Source organism: Lactuca sativa, chromosome 5 (assembly GCF_002870075.4).
Source record: "Lactuca sativa cultivar Salinas chromosome 5, Lsat_Salinas_v11, whole genome shotgun sequence".
Lineage (NCBI taxonomy): Eukaryota > Viridiplantae > Streptophyta > Magnoliopsida > Asterales > Asteraceae > Lactuca > Lactuca sativa.
The window spans coordinates 70,427,349-70,442,465 of NC_056627.2; the positions used below are offsets into that span (position 1 = coordinate 70,427,349).

The 15,117-nt window shown below is 33.9% G+C and overlaps 1 protein-coding gene across 1 annotated transcript; it reads right to left on the reverse strand.

The window, feature by feature from the left end:
* Positions 1 to 225: 225 nt before the first annotated feature.
* Positions 226 to 1,816, reverse strand: LOC111898401 (ankyrin repeat-containing protein At5g02620). Its single transcript, XM_023894323.3, has 2 exons — positions 1,253 to 1,816; positions 226 to 1,165 (listed from the first exon to the last, which is right to left on the reverse strand). Exons 1-2 carry the CDS (start codon positions 1,814 to 1,816, stop codon positions 377 to 379), a joined length of 1,353 nt encoding a protein of 450 aa, XP_023750091.1. The 3' UTR covers positions 226 to 376.
* Between the last annotated feature and the right edge of the window lie 13,301 nt (positions 1,817 to 15,117).

Sequence of the window (15,117 nt, forward strand, 5' to 3'; positions counted from 1 at the left end):
ATTTAGCGAGTGAATTCTTATACATTTTGTATCTTCAATACAAATTTTCTTACGATCTTTTCGGCATACCTCGTTTCAAGTTTTAAGCATCTAAAACGACACCAAAGACAATCAAACTAGCTAGGTAAAAATTTAAAAGGAGGTCCGATATAAGAATTATGTCGGTTTAAATTTGATTCGGTTTCTCGCTTGTTTCTCTTGGTCCCACTACATAAGCCACATAAATGCGATTAAACTCATACTTCACTTCATAAGAAAGACTCAAGCCACAGCCAAAGCAAATAAAACATATGATACATTTAGAGATCAATAGAAACAAATTCAATATGATCAACGTACAAACGGACAGACTGTAGATTATTATACCACAACATAATCATATATTGTTCCTTTTCCTTGCTCTAGCGTTCAAGAGCTTCTTTATCGCCCATATTCCGAAGAATACCGTGTGGATGAAGGCAAACAAAAAGCACAGCAGTATCCATGCAAAACACATGTAAGCTGTTGGAGCATTCACCCAGGAATCAGGCGACATCCAGGCTATCTCCTGTAAATAAGTAAGAGTCGTATAAAACAGGATGCAAGCACTTGCGAGGTTAAGCACCCACAAACAGAACTTGTTCCGTAGAGAGATTCCACACAGAAACACTAGAGCAATCATCATTGAAACAACCATGATTATGGTATTATGTATCACGAATGTGGTGGAATTACCCATTACTACTTCTGTTTGAACTGCGTTTCCCAGAGGTCCATCATTAGAATTAATAAACGTTCCTCCTGGAGGGTGTAGCCCAGAATAGAATGATGTTCCTGCCACTAATATCGCTGCCAAAATCAGAATCCCACGTTGTTTCTCCAACCAGTCTCCATTGTGATTCAGATACCACTTCCATACTCTTGACATGCATCCTAATTTGTGCTTGCTTTCCGGATTGGCAACTGCTTCTGAGGATTTGGATTCCGTTGAACTTTGAAATGGTCTAAGGGAATAGCTAACATCTTTAGCTCTCAGAAAGTTGGCTTCCATAAGTAAACTACGAATTTGTAATGCGCCGAGATCCTGTGGACAATGATCAAGAATATCAAGTGCTGTGAATCCATGTCCATTAACAATAGTTCCAGCTGCTCTAACACTTGGTTTCTGAAGAAGATACGTAACAGTCTACACATATAATCATAAACATGAGCCATTCGACATTTACAGATCAGTCAAAAGTGATCTTAATTAAAAGCAAAGTTAAAACAAAACCTGGATCTGTTTATGAACAACAGCTAGGTGAAGGAGGGTGTTGTCATTGCAATCTGTGAGCTTCGCCAGCTCTTCATCATTCCATAGTTCAGACAGCAATTTCATGGCCTCAAAGCGATTCCATGAGATGCACGTATGCAAAATGGTCTCCCCGTTTCTTTGTAGCTCTTTACCAACATCTTTCTGAATCAGAAGTTTTATTATCTCTAATTGTTCATTCATGACAGCCAACTGCAGCGCTGTTCTTCCTTCTTGGTCGTGGAAACGCCATCCTTCAGGACTCATCACGTTCAGGAGTTCACATACAATCTCCACGTGGCCCTCGGTAGATGCCAAGTGGAGAGCTGTTCTTCTTTGCGAATCAAGAGACATAGCGAGTTTCGGTTTTTTACGCACAAGAATCTTCACAAAATCGAGGTGGCCTCTCAAGGCTGCAATGTGCAATGGTGTTTCGCTGAAGCAGCTGAGTGGAATCCTGTCAAGAACGAGCTCGTCCTCCTGGAGCAATGCATTAAGGAGTTGTACATTTCCTGTTAAGGATGCGTCGAACAGGTTTGGGTTCATTTTGTGTACTTTCTTCTGTGGAAAGTCGCCATATTTACATGTATATATTCGTGTACTTGTCTAAAGTAAACGTTGACCAGATGTTACAAAGTAAACTCACTGATTGCTTAACGCTATTATAACGTGTTTGTTTAAGTTGTATACATAATTTTTAGTAGATAATTAGATGGTATTCTCAAATTAGTCAATTACTCTGCGGGTAATAAAAAATACGCGTGAGAATTTGACTAATGATTGAAATGTGACGTTGTACAATATGAATATAATAGTTACTACTTTCTATAAATTATATTGAAATGTAACATTGAAACTTTCGTACGGATCTTAATTTTCGTATTCTAATAAAAAAAATTTGGGTGATAGTGTGTTTTTATTATGCTTTCTAATATATCACTTTCAATCTATTAATTTTTAATTTTAAATTTTCGATTCTAATTATATTAAATTAATAATATTAAAAAATAAATAAATAAAATTAATATAGATTATAAGTTGATATTATTTATGTATTTATTTAAATTAGCTATTATAATTTTATATAACAAAAAATATTTCTTAATTAATAATTTATTTAAAATAATGTATTAATAATTTTTAGTTTTTTACTATAAAAGTTTAACTAATTTTGCAACCGTAGTTTCCAAGAGTTAAAACTAATAAAATATAAAATCCTCAATAGAATAATTTTCCAAGGAAATGACAACTCAGACCAAAAAAAACACAATATATGCTTATGCTAATTAATAAGATTAACAAAAACACAAAAAATTATGTTATACAATATGTAATTATTGTATTTACAACGCCTCACGCACTATTTTTCTAATCAAATTAGGGTTGTCATAAATGAGATATACAGTTATAATTTCATTGACCATAATATTTTAAGTTGAACCAATAGGAGTCGTGACACATTAGGACATAAAGTAAACTTACAACAATGAAAATGATTATGGTAAGCATATTAACAAAAACAAAAGGAGATTTAACATGGTTCACTTGATCAATGTGAGTATGCAACATCCACAAGCAAATTGGAGAGATTTTTTTTATTGATTTCAATATGTTCTACAATATCTATGTATTTATTGGATTTAAAACGCCTCATATCATATTTTCCTAATTACATATTCGAGTTACAATAATCGGGATATATTAATAGCATTGTTGACCTAAAGAGTTTTGGTGGTGCTAATAGGGTTGTAACAGGCTAACAGATAAAGTAAACTGGTCCTCTAAGCTTGAAATGTTTAATTTTGTATCATTGGACTAAAAAGTGCTTAGCTACCGACCGAAGCATTTGATAACATTGAAGGTGAATATTTGCTTCAAAACATCTTATCGGGATTACGTTATTGCCTAAACTTCAACTTTGATTCAACCTTTGTTGACACCAAAAATCATATTGCACTCCAAATTCAAGAATACGTTCTAAGAAGCTACACCCTTTACCGAACTTGCAACAACTTTGCCTTTGGTATTAAATTAGACTCCACAAGTCAACATTCTCCCATTTTGAGGTTGAACGGCAGAACTTCTACCACCCAGTTTAAATAATCTGAAAATTTTCATAGTTTATGCTTTAGCTTTAATTCAGGGCAATGCTAGTTGAGGCCATACATAACATCTCCGTATATGTAAAATTATATGCACCAAGGATCATTTTCAAATTGAGTGTACCATCGCTTATCATTTCCCTAATAAAATGGTTTTTCATCATGACATGTTTCATCCTGATGGGAAATATTGGGTTCATCGCCACATAAAATGCGCTCTTATTATCACAATGTATGATACATAGTTCTTGATTAAAGTATAAGTCTTACAGGAAGTTCTTTTTTCCAAATGAGCTCCTTTGTACCTTTTGATATATCCATATCTACTACTTTTGTGGTTAAAAGAGCAACACTCTTTTGTAGTTATGACATCCCATAGATGGTTGTTAGTTAAATTGTGAATACATAACTCATAGTGTTTCCCCTTAACCTGCACAACTCCTCAAGTCAACATATGCAAAGACTTAACCTGCACAACTCCCCAAGTTAACTTCAAGTAGCAAAGAAGCCACTTGAGACCTTCTTAACACTCATTTTCCAAGATTGGACATGAACTTCGTAATGTCTCCCATAGTGTGAGCAATGTCTCTTTTAATGAAAACCATTACATACATCAGGCTACATATTATTGATGCATAGGGGACCTTTTCTATTTTTACTTTGCTCATTCTAGTCTTACGTATTGACTCCTGGAAAGTTTCATGTGACTCCCAAATTATATCCTTAGCATAAGTTAAGTCGAAGTACTTCTTGAACTATCAGGATAACTACTTCTTCAGATTGTTGATCTCATTCATATCGAACCTAGGTACCAACATGTAATTAAAATAAAGCAAGAGGATAATGTTAGAGGAAATTAGGTAGCAACAATGATCACGATCATATCTCGTGTACTCGTTCTACTTCATGAAGTCGTAAAACTTCAAGTCCTACTACATTAGATCTTGTTATAATCCATATAGGCTTTTCATCAATTCGCACACCAGTTTTTATTTCTAATAATTTGGAAACTTTTTTAGTTATACCATGTAGATATATTCATCAAAGTCATCATGTAAGAAAGAAATTTTCAAAACAAGCTGCTCTAGAGTAAAATAATTTGTAATGACAATACCAAGTACCTTTCTTACAATGGTCATCTTCACAGCCAAAGAGAAGATTTCTCTATAATCGACTCCCTCCACTACACCATTCTATTGAGGTGTCTCTAGAACCATTTTCATTGTTTGGATCGCGTCCTCAATAGTAATCAACAAACTCTGGACTTCTATATTCACCCCTATTTTCTGACTTTAGGTACTTGACTTTGAGAATTCTCATTTCTAAAAGCGGCCTTGCACTTTTGTAAGTCATCGAATACTATAGATTCATTCTTGATGAAATACACTTACACAATCCTCATGGAATCATTTATTCCAGTTGAAAAGATCAAAGTTTGTCCTATCTTTGCAAAGGTAACCTCTATTTTTTACCAACAACACATGGCTTACAAAATTCCATGGTTTCTCTATTTAGCGTTGGCGTTTTCTTTGAAAGGAAACATATTTATTCCCTTCTTATGTCATTCATGTCTTGAAGCCTTAGGTGCCATAAAGTAGAAGTGTATTTATCTTCAATTGTTGACTTGACTCCATCTATCGAAGCTTCGACCATATAAAATGTTTCTTACTTCTGACTTTCATAATTTTCTTATTCATTACTTTCCACTCGTGATTGTTAAAATACATAATGTGTCCTTTATCGTCCAACTGTCCTAGTGATATCAGCATCCTTATTGGATCAAGAATGTACTTGAAATACTTCAAATTCCATTTCTAACCTAAATTTCTCTTGAGGACAACATCCCTATCTCGTGTGATATCTAGGCTATTATTATCTGTAAGTCATATGTTGTCGTTCGAATGCTTGAAATTTTGGACTACTTATCTACAGTGACTTGAATGGAACAAAGCACTTGATTCCATGCTCCAAGATTTAATCAAACTCTATAAAGAACAACAATATTAACAAAAAAATGGCTACAAGAAAGATTAATATTAAAAAAACGTTGGATTTAACTTGGTAGTTCTAAAAATTAAAATTAAACTGTCACTTTTCTATTTAGCATGCATTGTTGTTGGCTTTGGTTAAATTATAATTTTCGAGAAATTAAATATCCTACCATATTTTATTCTCATTTATCTTCCTACCCATGTAACATGATGACAGTTGTCATATTTTGATAAAAATAATAATATTTCAATACATTTGTCATCATTTTCATGTGGTTAGGAAGACAAGTAGGAAGAAAAAGTAGAATGATAACTATTTTCTCTTAATTTTATTGTCATATTTGAAAAACCCTAGCGATTGTTGACTTTTTCCTCCAACATGAACTTCTATTTTCTTGTGGATTTTAAACGTGGGGTTTGTTGGTGGGTTCCTTGTTGGGTAGAATTTGATTGTAAAACTTTCAATATGAGACTTATAACACAGCGATTAGTGATAAGTATGGGTAGCGATATGTAGGGTGGCCAAATGGGGTTCAGAAGAATCAAAACATTGACATGAGGAGGGATGTACAGTTTTGATCTAGAAACGGGATGTTTCAGTCATGAATCATTGTATAAATTGTTTGTGTCTTTTTTGTAACGAACTTACCAAATGATTTGTAACCACGTGCTTTGTGGAATCGATGTGCAAAATTGGGAATACTTATGGATGTATGTATTTCACAAAAGGATTAAATATGGGAAGATATGGTTCGTTCGTTTTATTAAGTTTTAAGAAAATACAGAGATGGAAAGAAGGCTTCAGTAATTATTGCTCGATAATTACCATATTCTTGCATTAGTTTTAGATTTAAGAGAAATGAGGATGTAAGGAGGCTACATAAAGTGACTAATAAGCCTTCTGGCCATAATAATCATTGTGTAAATGATCATGGGATTGATAGGGAAAGTCATATGACAAAGTGGTTTTAGCTAAAGGTTTGAGGAAGACAATACCGGATGGTCTTCAGAAAATGTGACTATTGGGGATCAAGAATTAAATAGGATGACAGATACTTATTCTACTATACTTGATGAGGTAAGAGATGCTAGTTTAATCCCAAATCTTTTTAACTTATTTCATAAAGAAAGGATCTATAATTTAAAACTTAGATATGTAAGAGGGTATTGGATGTGGCTGATGTGTGATTCAGTGAAATCTTGCAAATATTTCACTTCTAATGTTGGGATCCAAAATATTTTTTCTTAATTAAAGTCTATTGCTAAAAAATGTTTTGTATCATAGACTTTTGTGGTTGAAAATACATCGAATTCCTTTGTGTGCATGGAATCCCGTTGTTTTAACATAATTACATCTATGTGGGGACCAATGTGTTTCTTAGATGATGATGATGATGATGAGGCCAGTTGCATATTTGTGGGTAAAGTGTATGTGCAAGTTGGAGTTATGGAGAGTATTAAAGAGAATATTTCTCTTGTAGTAAAGGGAAATGAATACCAGGTTATTGTCAAAGAACTAGCTATATGGGAACCTGATATAGATGAAGATGGTAGTTTTATTCAAGATGATAATAATTTAGAGGGGTTATCTAACACACAATTCCTAAGGATCCTTAGCCTACACATGTATCTCTAACAACCCATACGGTACACATAGAAAGGCATCTCTTGTATAAGGCACTCTAGCATGCAATAATGAGTAGATCATTAGCCTATCTTATGGCATACACATCATACTATAACACATATAACAACAAGTTAATTACATCATATAAAGCAAATATGGTTTGGGAAATCACTTCTCAAGATTCAAATAACTATACACAATGCATCTTCCCTTTTCTGCCCTTGAAATGAATTTTTTCTAAAAAGGTTTATAAAAACTCTCAGCTCCATACTTTGACTTTGGAGTCCCATGAGTGTTCATTCAAATCCCTCAAACCAGGAGTCTGATACCAACTTGTAACATCCAGAAAAACCAGGCCAAAATTTCCATTTTTAATAATGATACATTTAAAAAAATTCATTTGTTCAAAAACCATTATTCAGAAATTAGAGTTAGAATGAAGAAACCTTAGAGTCTTGAATCATAAAGTTGTGGATATGTGTACAATCCTGCCTTCGCAAACCAAATAAGTACCTGCAAAAATATTTAATCCATACCTGTAAGCACAAAGTTTAGTGACTTTAACAAATATCTCATACAACACAGTATATAACAACAGCCTTGGAACTATTAGAAATTCCGAATATCACATACCACCAACAATATTACAGTTATGGGTCTTCAGCAACCCTGGAGACTATAAGCAGTCCCAGTAGCTAACAACAAGCCCTGTAAATTAACAACACACCTCACAGGTTATTAGCAACCCTTGGGACTCTCAACAATCCCATAACATTCCAGGAGTTATCAGGAACTCAATTCACATGAAAAATAATCAACAGATCAGACCTAACTAGTCAACGCATACTACCATATATTCAATTATAGTGAGAGAACTCACCTTGCAAGTAGCAACTAAATTCTACAGCTCTCACTCAGCAAAGATTGATCCTACATGGCACCTAGCATCAATAAATTGCACCCTCTCAGTCTGAAATTTGAAACCCTTAGTTTGACTAAAAGTCAACCATGGTTAACAAATCAAAATCAACTAATAGGCACGTCGTGACCACCAATAGATCATGAATGATCGGAAAATGAAAAAATAGTCATAAACACCACATCTCACGACGTGACAAGCTATTGCTCACATCATGAGATCTGCTCTGGCCAACTTTGAGCATTAAGCTCTTAATCCCTTAATCCATTCCTTAAGACTTTCCAAAGGGTCTCCCCCAACCCTAAGGACAATAAAAACCAAAAGCTTTACAGTCATGCAAGTCCAATGCATGACTTGAACATCAATTAGGTCAATAAGAGGGAAAATGATATCAAGACTCCTACTTAGAGTTTAAATCAATGCCAAAACTCATATTTGAATGCATAATGAAAGGAAATACCTCAATGACCCATAAAGTTGCTAAATTTATGGATCTGATGCATGCTATCAAACCCATTCATAAAAAGGAAAGCATAAACCTTAGATCTAGAATGAATTAGAGATAAAGATAGAAGCTTTATGAAATACAAGGGTCCAAAATCACTGCAAGGTGATGAGGTAGGACCTTCATTTCCAAATGGATGCACCCAAGCAGTCTTCTTCTTCTATAAAGAAACAAAAATCACTAAATGAGCATAAAACACCACCATGAAGAACTAGGGTTATCACTTCTTAGATTTAGATATATGGAGGCTGAGAAATGAACCCTATAACATAGTTTAGGGTGCTTAGATATGAAGCAATCCCTAAAAGATCATGGGCTTGGGCTGTAACTGCTTTCACGTCGTAAGAATGGTTCAAAACGCGCTTTCTCGTATTTTTCTTGTAACGTCGTTACCACCCAATGGTCACGTTATGACACTCAATTTTCCTCAAAAATCAACCTTTCTACTCCTTGAAACCCTAAATCAATCCCTCGTGGAAATCAGGTGATATAAAGACTATAGGTCGATCAGCTTAATTGGGCTGCAATGCAACATTATTGCAAAACTTTTAGCTAATAGATCAACAAAGGTGGTTGATCATATTTCGACTCCAGAGAAATATGTAGTTATTAAAGGAATGAAAGTTTTTGATGGAGTTATGATGGTGAATGAGATAGTCAGATGTCTGTAATTGAAGAAAAAGAAGATGATGTTGTCCAAAGTATATTTTAAAAATTCCTATGTCTCAGTTTTTTAGTAGTATTTCGACCGTGTATTGCAGGCTATGGGATTTGGGTGAAATGGCTAGGTTTATTCAAGGGTGCCTTATTTCTAATAAATCCGTGGTGTTACATAGTGGAAATCCAATGGATGAGTTTCAGTTGTATAGAGGGTTGAGGCAAGGTGAACCACTCTATTTTTATGTTTATTTTAGTTATGGAAGGGCTACATATGTGTATGCGGATGGTCATGCATAACTCGTTATTTAAAGGTATGTTTGTTAGGTAGCATGACTTATAGATTTCATATATGTTCTGTGTTGATGACACAACTTGGTTGGGAGAGTGGGATACTGAGAAAATACTCTTATACAGATTTATTAAAACTTTTCTACATGGTTTCTAGGTTACAAATTCACCTTCAGAAATCAAATTTGTATGGAGTGGGAATTTCTTCGAGTGGTATTTAAAACATTGGTATGTGTACGGGATATGGTGCAGATTCCTTTCCATTTACATATTTGGGTTTATTAGTCGTTGATATAATGGGTAGACTTTCAACTTGAAATTTGCTTTTGGAGTAATTTCACAAGAGGCTCTCTTTATGGAAGGCTTCTATGTTATTGGTTGGTGGTAGACTTATGTTAGTAAGTTCAGTTCTTGGAAGTTTAGGAAATTATTATCTTTCGTTATTTAAAATGTTGATAATGGTGGGTAAGCAGTTAGAGAGGCTTAGATCAACGTTCTTTTGGGGAGCAGAAGAGCATGGCAAGGTAATTCATTAGGTTAAGTGGCATGTAGTTCTAAATGAGAAACAAAATGGTGGTTTATAGATTCGTAGTCTTCCCACCTTTAACCATGCATTATTGTACAAGTGGAGATTGAGATTACTAAATGGGATTAATTTCTTATGGGCCAGGGTGGTCAAGAGCATTTATGGTGATGAGTGTGGTCGTTAGAGATTGAGATTCCTAAATGGGGTTAATTTCTTATGGGTCTGAGATATCAAATTCAACTGTTTTTTAGGGATTATCAAGCTTGTTTTAGACCTTTATGCCACTGGTTCATTACCTTTTTATTACATTTATAGGAATGTAGGTATAGTGCTTTTACGTGATTTTGGTTGGATGTGCGGTGCGCAGATGTGGTTTTGAAGGCTCATTCTCCTAGACTTTTTTCTTTAGCAGCCAATAGAGATAGCATGGTTAGCGATTATTGGACAAATCATAGGTGGGAGTTTGCTTGGCGTTGTAAACCCAAAAGATGGATAAGACTACTAACCTTTCAAAACTATGGATAAAAACCAAGAATAATGATAAGATTACTAACATTACTAACATATACTTGTGATTCCATTTAAGATCTTGAACTCTTGGCTACTTATGGAATATCTAACACCTAAAGTACGAATGCCTCTAATGACACACACCTAAAAGTCTAAAACCTTAGAAATTGAGGAGAGGGGAGAAGGTACCTGAGCAAATTGGATTCTCTAAGTTTAAAGAAGATTAGGAACGGAATTATGAAGGTTCAAATGCTTTATTAAAGCTAAGGTAACTTATGGATAAAGCTTCTTTGAATTAACTAAAAAATCAAATGTAATCCAGATTCATATTCTTTCCTTATCAGCTATTAGGGTTGATTCTAGAAGCCTTCTAGAATGCTCAAAATCGTCCACCCCTTTAAGGATTCCAGAATGACCTTTATTCTTAATTATTAAACAATGAACATTCAATCCTTATACCTTTAATCTTTTCCTAGTTAATTATAATTAATTCTAAACTAATTTTATTAGCTCTTCAGGGCAGCCAAAAAAGGACTTTGTTATTATTCCCAAAGTTATACCAATCTAGTTATGACATTGGACACCAATTTCTAACATGACCTCCATTGGATCATAGAGGAACTATCAATATGGGGTTCTTAATTCATAGGAAAGAATTAGCAGAATACGGTATTATGAGAAGACATGATTAAAGAGAGCACTATAAACATAGGAAGATGGTGAAATTCTTTTTGAGCACATCAAGAAAGATGACAATAAATTTGACATGTTTAAAACATGTGTATGTTAACTAAAGGAGATGGGATAGGAATATAATTGATTCGAAAAGGAGTATAGATGATAGACCATAGAGTCTAACAGTAAATGGCATATTGTTGATGTAAGTGATAATTAATATTCAGCGAGTGGCATGTAAATGACAATACCCAATACAATGTTTATAGTTATCCATATGGTCGAGCAATAGTCATCTGTTACTTACTCATGGCTTGGGGATGAGCAGTAATGTGAACCTAGTGATTGTTGAAATTGATAAAGGAACTAAGATTGTTGAGTGATGGATAAAGAGAAATTGAAATGCATCAATTGAGGAATATGTGGGTGTTTACATTCGTCGGTATATATAGCTAAATGTGGTTCCTTTTATTGTGCATTTACCATAAAGGGATGTTAGATAATATTAATACTTGGAGAAAAGGTATTAAGAGTAACCATGGTAAATCTTTTTACAATATTTAGTAAGGATGGTTATCTTATGGATTCTTCTATCAATCTTAATGATTGCAATTGTCAATCAATATGCTTTTTAATTGTAGAATAGTCATTAACGACAAATGTAGAATCTTGATAAATATGTCTGAAGTGCATGTGTGTAAAGCGCTTACATTAGGAATATATTAGTTTATGATGATAAAATATAACATGGAGATACATGTTATACAAATCTGAAGGAGACTCCTTTGCAGGGTGTATAGTATATGTCTATGTTGGATGAATGATAAGTATATTGATTTGTTGTGTTGACCACAAATAATGTAATTTAAATACTCTTCTCAATAAGATAACGAAGAGATAAAAAGTGGATTGTGATGTTTTTCAGATTACGATCTTTTAAAACGATATGTTGATACATAATATAACAATTATTTGCATCAATTATTTACATTGTGTGATTCAATATGTTTGGCAATAGAATCTTGATAAAAGATGTCTGGTATTATTCATGATGTTAGGAGTTTAAGTATAAGGAGTGTTATTTGCTTTAAATGACATAGTAGTATAACTATAGTTGAAAACTTGTAATGGAGCTTACTTAAGAATATCTCATTTGCTAAAGGTGATTCTGCGGACAAAATCTCTTTAAGGATAGGAGAATTTGTAATACATGTTTTTCATAACAAATCTTATTTCAGGTTATATAAGTTACTTACAAGAAAAATAAGAGAAACAAAAGAATGTAGTTTCCTTTAATTTTTTTTAGAAGGAGTATTGATGCTTACTTGTGATGTAGAAGGATAATATGAAGAAATTGTAGAGTAGATTGCCAATTCTGGAAAAATGAGTCACGATTTTATAATGATGCGGTGTTTCGGTCAAAGTAAATTGAACCCTATTCAACGGTAATGTCGCGGCATGAGTGTTATAAGTCGTGGACCGTTAAGGTGTTGAGTTGGTGGATATGAGACAGGAGAAGTCGATGTGTGACAAGATTTAGATGGCACGCGTATTGACATAATGCAACCATAAGAGGGACGTTGTGCGATCCCTTAAAAATCTTGTTTGTGTGTGTGTGTGGCTATATATATATATATATATATATATATATATATATATATATATATATATAGTTTTCTTGTCCACTCGAGAAGTTTGGACAAAATAAGATCCGATAGAAAACTAGAGAGAACTATTCTCAAGGTTATGATCGGAGGATCGATGCTGGAACGTGAGAGTACGAGTTGTTGAATGGGCTTAGGTATCCTCTTATTCTATTATTATGTTGTCATGTTTTATAGAAAAATTACGATGGGTCATTTTAACCCAAGTTAGTTGTTAGACGTCATAATATGGCGTTATTATGAGTTACGTTGTAAACTTAGCAGGTGAATTCATTGAAGTAGTTGATATGGATTATAAACTCTAAGTAGTGAAATTGTTAGAAATATGAAATTTAGGTAATAATTTATAGGATTGAGTTATTTTAGCATTTGTAGAATATAAATTAGTTTGGTAACAGTTGGTCAAAAAATTTAGCTCCTCGTAACTTGTTATAACATGTTTCGAGTAACTATTATTTGTTGAACATGTGTTAGTAAAGTGTCAAGTTCAGTGGCAGCGGAAGACAGAAACCATAGCATGAGCTAGCCTTACTAACTACTCTGGTGAGTAATTCTACTATAACACATATTATTCTTGATATGATTTGTTGTATAATTTTATAATATTATTGTATTGTGCATTATTATGGTAGTATTATATTGTAGTCTAGTGAAATAAATATCATGGATAGTTGATGATGAAAGTGATGTATTTTCCTTTGGACAGAGTATATCTAAAGGTATCTATCATGGTGGTGTTGTGTCATTGGTTAGCCTTAACAATGTTATAGGGAAGTAACCAAATAATTGAAATAATACTTGTAGGTCTTCTAAAGAGTCGAGAGATAATAATTAGTTGATGTGATATAATTGGTATATTTAATGTGTTGTTTATCTTGTTAATGATAAATTGATTTATATATGATGATATATGATGCCATATTATTGTAGTTGTTATTCACTAAGTCTTATACCTTACGGTGTTTTTATTATTGTTGTATTGTAGCTTTTCCTTTTATAGTACCCGACTCGAATCATGTACTTGATGCGAGTACAATTCCTGGAGATAACTTCTTGTATTTGACTGTGCTAGTGTACACCAAAATGCTTTATCAAACTCTAAAAAAAATTGGGTGGTTGCCACACCCCAAAACCACGAACGGCGGAAACGTTCAGGGGTGGAGGACGTCATGTACAGTATCACAACAGTGTAATATAATAAACAAGCAACAACATCATCCATTGCATTATAAGTGGAGTTTTAATACATGTGTGTTCTTTCATAATATACAACAATAAAATGAATAATCAAAATAAGGCGAGTCTTGTCTGTGCTCCATCTTCTCAAAAACATGGCCATCGCACCTGTCTAACTGATGACCTGAGAATACAAGTTATTTTGAAAGCGAGCATCAGATTTAAAGCTGGTGAATTCATAAGTATTTATGTGTTATTGTCCTGTTTTGGAATGTTGTTAAGAATGTTGTATAAATCCTTAAATAGAACAGTTGATATAAGTATGAAATGTGGTCTTCTACCAAGACCCGAATGTTTTGTTATGACAAAGTAAAATGATAGGTTTTCCTTTCTATTGACTAGTACTAAGAGTACTTAGTCTAACTCATCGTTTATGTGAATATATAACAAAATAAAGTAAAATAGGAAAATGATATGATAGTATTCTACCAAGACCTAAACGTTCTGTAAGTAAAATGATAGTTTTTCCTTTCTATCAACTAGTACTAAGAGTACTTAGTCTAACTCATCGTTTATGTGAATATATCACAAAATAAAGTAAAATAGGAAAATGATATGATAGTCTTCTACCAAGACCCTAATGTTCTGTAAGTAAAATGATACTTTTTCCTTTCTATCGACTAGTACTAAGAGTACTTAGTCTAACTCATCGTTTATGTGAATATATCACAAAATAAAGTAAACAGGAAAAATATAATCATGTAAGTGTTATTATCTGGGGTTACCAGGATAAACACGACATCGCAGTAAGCGATATGTATAACCTAATGAACCTCCGAAGATGATCCAATTGTCCTTTGTAGCAGCAGCAGGTTGGAGGAAGGGTTAGTCCCGTAAAGGTACTCCTAGTATAAGTAATAACCGTAGGCATCCGTAGATGTTCATCGACCACTGGAGCTAATCAGTTGGGATTCGGAATGGTTAGTCCCGTCTAAATATCCCGAGGTACTCGAGGATAGGGTCCCGTCTACCTCGGGGGATAGGGTCCCGTCTAAATATCCCGAGGTACTTGGGGATAAGGTCCCGTCTAAATATCCCGAGGTACTGGGGGATAGGGTCCCGTCTAAATATCCCGAGGTACTGGGGGATAGGGTCCCGTCTAAATATCCCGAGGTACTGGGGGATAGGGTCCCGTCTAAATATC